Consider the following 9,586-nt stretch of genomic DNA (forward strand, 5'->3'; position numbering starts at 1 on the left):
CAACGTCCACCATAATAGGTAACTGTCCTTAGATAAGCAAGCAAATCGCCCACGTCTGTAGCCCAGTGTGTTTTCATTTCTTTTTATTTCGCCCCGGAAATGATTGTAATCGTTGAATGGACCCATAAAACGAACAACAGTCGTAGTTTTGGTCCGAAGTCAATCCTGTCTGGTGAGGAGAGCCAGTCCACCCACACGTTCTTGGCCAAGTCGGGAGGATTCATTTCATTCTCTGGCTGAAATGCTCAATCGACAAAGACGCCATTAGAAGCAAAGAACTCACACCACAGTGGGGTATACGCCATTTCTCATTATTCTCATGATTGTTCGTTCTCGTTCGGCATTACAAATGTCGGGAAGTTGCTGAACCATTTTAATAGCACGAGCAGTAACTATTATGAGGTCAGAGATGGGGGGAAGTTGGAATTGTTTTGCTTGCTCTGAGTTGTCCCACTCGTATACACCTGTACGTCGTTTTACTCCCTCCAAATAATACACCAAATAGAACTGAGATGTGAGGATAATGATCGGATGGCTGTCAAGAACTAGTCGCTGAGTGACTTGGGTTGTTGCTGCTGATTGTAGTGGTTGCGGTGCAAATCATTAGAATGGGACGGAGATTGGGCCCTTGTGGGTCGTCATTATGTCGGAAGGTTTGGAAATATGGCATTTCTTGGAATGCATGGGGCATACGCGGTACATTATTTGCCATGATCAATAGGCTCTGGAATGAGTTCGTTGCATTATTTCAACTTTTTCCAGAATTCCTGGAAATATTGCGTGATTGAGATGAATGGTTGGGGAAGTGACGTAGTTCTAACTTGTCAACGACATGGGATACCATTCACTCAGTAAGAACCTGGATTCGAAGAGTAAGTTTCAAGAGATCCTTTCGATTCTGGACTATTTCATTTCCTTCCCAAGTGATGATGAGTCCACTATCCAGCTCAAGATTTTTCTCTATCTTCCCTCTCCTCCTCCTCTTCCTTTAACCTTGAAGATTTAATTGGTGCTGGACAATGAAGTACTACGAATGTGAGTGCGTGCATGCGTGCATGCGTTTCAGTGAGCGAGGGTGTGAATGTGCCCAAGTAAGGTGGTACTAGGTGTGTGTTGGTGTGTGCGTGTGATCCAGAGTCTTGAAACTGTACTGACTTCACACCCGTCGATTCGCCATCATCATCGTGATTTTTAGCTCGGACCTCTCCTTCCACACGTGAGATAAGAAATTTGTAGAAGATCTGCGATTGCGCAAATCATCGATCTTAATTCAGGATTCTAATTAACAATTGCAATTGGTTTTCGTCACTGGTGTTCAACTTTTATGGTGGGTTAAGGCAATATTTCGAAGAATCCCCTCTGTTCATGTCTAAAAAGACACCTTAACACAACAAAATCTTTAAAGTCAGAGAACCATAAAGTCTGACGACATTTTACTAAACAAACAATTTCACCATTGCTAAAACACATAAGGTCAAATCCTTGCTCTGACTTACGTTTTGAATGATCAACAAACATGTGCAACTGACAAACTCAAAATGTTGTTATTAGAAGAGTTGTGGATGCTTTTAGAGTGGTGACTCAAGACGATCTTCACAAAGCTCACTTACTTGGAATGGACGGTACCACAATAGTGAGTATGTACTGTAAGTATGTGTATGGTCGCTCTTCCGAGCTCTTCATAAATGGAAGTTGGGTTCATTCTCAATGTCAAGTTTGCCAAGGGTCTTCAATACAATGAGTCACCAAAGTCAAAACCCAAAGTCAACCACCAAACCACACATTACATAACCAATTGCATAAGGGTACATTCCACAAACAAAGTGACATTCGGACCTGACACGTCGTAAGAAATCAATTCGAAGCAACCACTCATTTTTCGTCCTATTCGCCCGATTGAAATGAGTATTATGTGCTCCAACAAATATGTTTCATATCCTTATTTTTGGGACACACTGCCCAAGAAGTAATGGAGGAACTTCGAGCGTTCGTTTTCCACTCAGCCAGTTTACCGGGCAACGTTACAATCGAGCCCCACGAGGTTCTAGGATCGAGTGAGTGAGCGAGTTGGTGTGCATGCATTGAGAGTGTGCACCTACTGTGGTGAACGTGTGAGTGTGTGTGTGTGTGTTTGTGTGTATATGTGTGAAAGAGGGACAGAGCGAAAGAAGGACAGAGGGAACAAGGAAAGGAAGAGTCCCCTCGTCGCTCACGGTTCGAGGATTCGATCAAGAATGAGGGAGAGACAAAAAACGCCAGAATTTGTTAGTTGGTCATCCAGAGTACGCGAACGGTGTAGGTATACTGTACATGTATGCTCAACTATTTTTCAGATGAGTGTTGGTGCTTTAAGAGGACAGAAGTGTCCTTGTACTGTTCATCAATTGGGGGAATCAGTGAAGTGATTGTTGACCCAGTGATACAATGTGATCAGAACTGATTGAGAACCATTACGGCTGCTGACAGTGCCATCGTCGATTAACCTGGAACACCAAGCTATCTTGTACTGACGTTGAAGTCTCCAAGTCATGTTTGTGGTGATGCCACCCTCGTGTTCTCATCGTTATCATTTTCACCTGACCACTTGCATTCACATTTAAAGGTAGTGCTGGAAAAAGGTTCTGAATCGAGTTATTGTATGGCCTCGTTTACCATTAAGGCCGCTGATAATGATGGTGCCCTTTTCATGAGATGAGCGATTTGACGGGGAAAAAGTGCAGAGAAAAAGATTTGACGCCAAGTTAAATTGCCCGCAAACCCGCCCATTATCGGGTGAAATTTTGCCAACACATCGGCAGTGAGCGGAATTCTGGTAGGCAGCAGGCCTTGACATGATGATAAGGTTTATGTCTAGGCATCTTAGCAATGAATCGGGCCAACGATCAAACTTTGGCGGACCTAATGGATTTTAAATTTCCTCGCGATGCATTATTCGGTTTTTCGTGGGGAAAGATTCCATGAGCGTGTTTATCACGACAGGGAATGTTGAATTTTTGGAAAACGATAGCTGGAAAACACGATTGTTGGCCATAGAGTCTGTAAAGATTGGTACCTTGCTAAGATAGCCTCATTATGTCGAATCCTCTCTGATTCCTGGATCGTCATCGAGATCGGAAGAGCACACGTGCGTACGTGAAACAGAATCTTCTCGATTTCAAAGTGAAACACCATCGGAATCGAATCCAGGATCGGTCTAACCTTGAGAAAAAAAAACATGAATAAAATTGCTTGAAAGCGAAGGAAAAAGAGCTCACGGAAAAGTCCCTTCACAATGAAATGATGAGTACCATGTTCGGAAAAAAACCGTCCGACGCTGGGAAAAAGGTCCACGAGGTTGCTCTGTCGTCGATAATTACTTTTCAAATGTGTTTCATCACCCATAGTTACAAAAAGGGTTTGCTCGGTTTGATTCGTTCCATGAAATCTCACAAGTCAGACAGGCTTCAGGCTGGTTTATCTTGACTTCATCTAAGAGAAAAATGCCCCTGATCAGGATAACTGGTGTACATTAGTCAGTATTGGTTGTCGATCTCGTTCAGATCTGCATGCTTGACAGTTAACTGGAAATGTTATAGAGTTCGTGACTTGACGGTGAATGCATTTTCTTCCAGATATGGATTGGTCCCGATTCCTGTACTCATTGCTTCTCCTCTTCCAAATATCCTTCCAATCATGTGTTGCCAAATCGAGGTCTAATGCCCGACGGCATTCGGGTCGACTTTTGGGCCGACCCAATCCCATCAAATGTGCCCGAAGGCCCCGATCGCTCTTGAGCAAAGATAATGGGCATTACTATTTCTTCTCTGTAGATACTAAATACAAGGTAAGTGCGTGGATTACAGTTACAAGTAGTGTCAATATACGTAGTACGTAGTACACAGGCTTCTTAATCCTGGAAACCTCGTGAATCTCGAGTCCTTCTCCTTCATCTCCGCCTTGAGTCAATAATAGTAGCTGCTCAAAGCAAGTACCAAGCAAACGCACTCACACACGTGGTAACAGAAGGCGGGTAGTAGATGCAGATAGATTGACTTGATGGCGACTCAATGATAATGAGGAATGTAAATAAACTTGGAGAACCCAGCGATGAAGTCAAACATGAAGTATGGCCGGTACCTGAGGATATTGCAATTCATTGGTACCCTTCACAGCCCCTATGAATTTCTGAATGGAAAAGCTGTAGGCACTATTTGAAATGGCCCCTTGTAATCCAATGCCGCATACGCTTGAATCACTCGGAACATGGCATGTGCGATTTATTATTCCTGCCTTGCTGACCGACGTTTCGTTTCCGGTTTTGCCAAACTAATCCATCCTGTCAGTTAGTCATCCCCCTCGCTCTCAGTCATTGCTGTTCAAAACCCAAAGCTAGATGACATTGAAGACCTTAATCCCAGGGATTATTAAATCGAGACTTGGGCTCCGTTGTCAGCTTAGCCAAAGCTTGACATCACTGTCACTTCGTTTAAGCGACTCACAAGTCAAGCGCGGGACTTCGCATTTTTTCGATCGTTCACGGCCTCAAACCCCTATACCCATGTAGTATAGTATTTGGACAAGAAAATCCCCGAAAGACAATAGAGCATGCACATTGCACAAGAGATGGAGATGGTACCGAGCTTAAAAAATGAGAACGATCTCGGCATGCCAAGGGGTAGAAGCGAGTATTTTATCTGATTTTGCATATTTTTGTCAAGGACCTTTCCATGCCTTGTTTAAAGACCACTTGGCATGGAGGTTAATGTCAACCCGGTCGAAGGAGCCTCATACCTTGGATCCATTTGAGGCATCGCACAACTACTCATTGCGTTTTGGGGGGGTGTCATTGCGAGTTAGAGAAGCAATGCAGGAGATGACTCAGAGAGATTTCCAAAGGCAAGCCCCTTTGAAGTCACGGCTTTATCTGGATTAAAAATCAGCATGGGGCCCGTGTTTGCTGATATTGCATTAGTTCGTGTGAGATTTAAGATTTTCGTATCTGTCGGTGGGCCTCTTGAAAATGCTAAAGTCGATTACGCGCTCTCTCATCACGAAACACAAAGCTTGACTGGAATTAAGTTTCAGCCATCCGAATGGCCAAAGAAATGCTTATTCATTTCCCAACCAACCTTTGGGCTTGGCGTGTAATTTAGTTGTTTTCATACTTTACACATATATCTGTCTTTGTCTCTTGCAGGGTGCGGAAGCCACGTGGTTGGACTCCCGCAATTTGTGCCGCGAACAATGCATGGACTTGGTGTCAATTGAGACATCGAGCGAAAATCAAATGATCATAGATCTCATTCTCCAGAGAAATTTGAGAGATGCGTGGACTTCAGGCAGGCTGTGTAACTTCAATGGGTGCAACCAACCTCATCTACAACCCAGACACATCAATGGTACGTTTTTATCGAATCCCTGCCTGCCCCTCCATCCGACGAAATGAATTGGCTGGTTTAATGGACTTCTGTACGGTCGGGAACCCATGAAATCAAGATCGGGAAAAAAGATTGCAGTCCCCTCAGGGCGTCTTTGAATGGCTGAATGGCGACCTTGTCGGTTTGCATCTCGGGAATATAAACGAGTTCTTCACATTTCTTCCCAATAGCAACAAATGCTCATTCACCCCTATCGTCATCATGTCAATTCCAAATTCTTTCCCGATTGAAAAGTCGAGATCCATCTCCACTCCATTGCTCGAAGCAAAATTAATGGGATGGATTGTGTTGTAGGTGTTGGTTGAACCGGCAACCAACTTCTTCGACAGTGCGGGTGTTCTGGCGTGAGAGCAGGAGCTCCTTTTTTGAGAGACCAGAACATCATCACCTAAACCCTGAAAATGATTGATAGCTCACAGTAGCGTGAATGTGGGAGGTCATTTGTGTATGACGGAGAGATTTCCAAGCCACTTGAGCTTCCTTCATGGCCGCTCGTGTGCTGCATTTTTGCCTAGTTGACAGGAGGCCTGAAATTGATCTATGCCAGCTCGCGAGATCATCATTATCATCAGGTTCATCATCCTTATCCATCCATCCATCCATCTCCGTCGACTGAGAGCCGCCAGGAACGTAGCACATCCAAACGAGTCAGGATGAGACAAATTAGAGGAAGATCATTACCAGGAACACGTCGTTGAGATGCCAAGTTCAAGGATTGCATCCTATTGTTGCGATTTGACGGGAATTTTCCGCGACATAAATTCGGACCACTGCATTGTCACATATTTTCTTCTACCAGAGCTCAACAGTATTAGTGGTGGTTGTGCGAGTGGTGCATACTTGTAGGGGGGTAGGGGGGCTAGAAATATGCACATTTTTGTGCCTTGACCTTGTCCCTTCCATTTAGCGGAGAAGGCGAAAAACAGTTCGGGATTTCTGCTGCCATCTCAGATCAACTCTTCTACTACATAAGTCGCCATTTTTGCAGGTTGGTTTTGGTCGGGGACCGGGATCAGCATCGCCTCCACCAATTCGACACCAGCTGGTTGGTCAGAGAACCCCTGGTCGAGGACAGGATTCATTGGACAATTCCTAGGTAAGTCGTCATTGTTTTGCATCGTTCACTTGGAATGACGAAATCTGCTCTTGGCCGGTCGAGACAAGAGCGAAGAACGTCTTCTTGGACCACTCCATACAACCATGAAGGCGTGGATTTCCCCTCAATGTCTTTTCACTTACTTTCAATCGATGTTGCGAAATGTCTGGGTGATTTAAATGTTCCTCTCAAGAGGGAAATGAGATGGATGCTGTAGGATGTTTTCGACCCCTGACTTTTGACGGGAAAATCAAAGGTCAACATGGAAGCCAGATTTGATCTGTAACGTAACTCCACCCAATAAAATAACACACAAAGACACACACACACACACACACACACACACACTCAAAAATGAACAATGATTGTTGATCGACCTGATTTCAGCTTCAATGAGCAATAACGAAGGTTTCTCTGAATGAAAACAGACATCATTCATACGAACTAGCATGATGTCCTAAACCAGAAAAAATGAGAAATATTCCACTTTGGCTATTTATCCAATATTGATACCTTATCAAGCCAGCTTCGGAGTAGAAGTAGAATCGAGCGCTCTCAAATCCTATGAAGGTTAAACACAGATCATGGAAATTCTTAAATTACGGAACCAAATGCAATAACGAAATCAAAAACAATTCGAGAAAAATGGCCTGTTGATATAAAGGGGGGTGAGTGATCGTAGAAAATAAATTGAAGATACCATGTAGAGGGGGTTTTCCGTTGGAAATTTCCAATTTCAGTTGTGATGGCGCTGAATCTTTTTGTTTCAAGTGAAGGACATGGCACCGCCATTACCAGCATTCTTCGTTCTCGTCGATCAAGCTCATTCAGAGATAAGAATTAGCAATCAATTGTGCTTCCGACTAATAATCACAGCGAAGAATCTCGGCCTAAGATGGATATTCGACATGCTATGGGTAAAAAAGATGATCGTGTCAGGAGGGTGATCAAGGACAATTGAAGAAAAACCACAGGGTACAAACAAAAACATTGAATCACAATCACGACTGATTTTAAGGTTCTTTTTATCAATCGACGTAAATAGGAAGTCACTCACTCGAAGTTTTCATGTTTTTCGTGTCCAATGTTTGGTGCTCTTTTTTTGACGCACACGTTCCACGTTCAGATGGTTGAGTTCTTGTGCTTTGACAAGGATGACTGATTGGCTTAATAGTATTGCTACGAAGATCTAAATCAATCAAGGGTTTAGATGTGAAATGCCATGTGAAGCATTTCCTTATTATCACAATTTGTTCATGAAATGGTAAACAAATTGTACAGGAGCAGGTGAGCTAATCATGACAGAGGACCAAACGGCCAAATCAGATTCCTCTTCATATATTTTCTTAACGTTCAAAATCGTCTCATTTCCAATTTCACAAACACATATTTGATGCAAATGCTTTGGCTATGTCTCAAAGTGCCATGAGGCCTTTGCATCCAAGATAAAGCCTTGATATTCCAATTCACCTTCCGCGGCTTAAAGCGCCGTTGATGTTTAATGGTTGGAGGGCAAATGTGGTTAAACACGCTGAAATATAACTCATTCAAATTTAATGACAACAATTCCATAACATGCAGTTCATACAAGTCTAAATTTAGAATCATTATTTCTGCACATCAACAAGTATCAAAAGTCAAATAGCGGTTCAGGTATTCATTGCACATTGGCACTTGTAGCCAGATAAGGTACGATGAACAATTTGTGATGCCGAGGGAATCAATTGAAAGAACCAAATAACATTCGTTTTGTCGGAGCAAATACAACGGTAACGGTTACGCAGGAAGTCAGTAGGTAGATTGTAACATTGGCAATCTCAAAATTTATTTTGCCTGGAAATATCAATGAAGAGACTACGTTTTGGCTCATATTCGACAAACACGGTGGCTGAGTCAAAAATTCCCATCAGACATTTAAAAGTCTCTGTTTCACATAACCCTGTAATGGCTTGCATCAGTAAGCTCAAACTACTTAGGCTTAAAATAGGTGCTTGAGGATAGCCATTATTCAATATCAGTGCCATTGGCCTTGATCACGGGCTTTTGATCGATCTAGAAGCTCTGGCTTACATTGATGATGTCACCCTTTGGAAAGGTTCATGGTAGTCTTGGGTGAGCTCAAGTTTGGATGAGGACTTTGGTTGCTCCTTGCCTGGTCCAAAAGTCCTTCAGCTAGAAAGGGAATATGTATGTAAGTATGTATGTATCCACACAGGACTTTTTCTGGCCAACAGGTGAGCGAATGCACTATTCTATCGCCGCACAGGTGAGCGGTCTTAACGAAGGCAAAATGGGGAACCGCAACACCTTGCACTAGGCCTTGGTTGGCAATATTTTCATATTTTCGCCCAATCAAATGATGAACAGAAGCATCTCCTTTCCATTCGACCTAAAGACACTAGAGACCATGACTCGTTGTGGGTGTGTCTTATTTGCCTTGCAGTTCATGGTGCTGGCGGGATCGTCCTCGATTTTGGCCTTGCCGTCGTTGAGCAACACGGTTGCCCTCTTTCTGTTGTTGCCAGTGGAAATAGGAGCTACCGTGACACCACGACTTATTTTTGGACGTGCTGGATTGGCTGGATAGGTTTCATATTATTGTAAACAATTCTGGTCTTGGATCCCTCTTTGCTTCAAGCTCACCCGTTTTGGGTTACAGAAAAACGACGAACTCATCGAGCTATTGTTGTACGTTCTAACAAACCAATTGTTTGGTTCATTAGTGACTTTCACTTGTGGTCTAGTGGAGAAATTTGAGGTTGTTAACCGAGTATTTTCGCTTCGCAACTTTGCACAGTAGTACCATACATGAATCATGAAACACTCGAATAAGGACGGGGATGCTTGGGTGCATAATTGGCATTTCGGAATCTAGTCAATGTATTGCGTTTTTCTTCATGTGAGACTGGTCCCAAGTCGATTAAACTTTCTCCTCAATCAAACGACTGGATCATAATATATGTGCCCTCTCAAAGCTCACCACATTACTCTTCAAAGAATGAATGTACTAATCCTCTTCTGGCAATTGATTACCAGAAATGTGCTAAATCATTCACTCTGTACCCTTTTAAGT

At 43.2% G+C, this 9,586-nt stretch overlaps 1 protein-coding gene across 3 annotated transcripts in view; it reads left to right on the forward strand.

Moving 5' to 3' along the window:
- Positions 1 to 9,586, forward strand: part of LOC131891066 (uncharacterized) — a 13,017-nt gene that overhangs the window by 1,476 nt on the left and 1,955 nt on the right. Inside the window, exons 1-5 of one of the 3 annotated variants that reach the window (XM_059240565.1) lie at positions 981 to 2,264; positions 2,334 to 2,602; positions 3,612 to 3,823; positions 5,177 to 5,378; positions 6,406 to 6,513. In XM_059240565.1, the coding sequence (XP_059096548.1) occupies positions 3,614 to 3,823; positions 5,177 to 5,378; positions 6,406 to 6,513 (520 nt within the window). In that variant the 5' untranslated portion in view covers positions 981 to 2,264; positions 2,334 to 2,602; positions 3,612 to 3,613. Of the gene's footprint in view, positions 1 to 980; positions 2,603 to 3,611; positions 3,824 to 5,176; positions 5,379 to 6,405; positions 6,514 to 9,586 lie in introns of those variants that run through there. The other 2 variants (XM_059240564.1, XM_059240566.1) reach the window with 2 other exon arrangements.

The sequence above is a fragment of the Tigriopus californicus genome, chromosome 11, assembly GCF_007210705.1.
Source record: "Tigriopus californicus strain San Diego chromosome 11, Tcal_SD_v2.1, whole genome shotgun sequence".
Taxonomy (NCBI): Eukaryota; Metazoa; Arthropoda; class Copepoda; order Harpacticoida; family Harpacticidae; genus Tigriopus; species Tigriopus californicus.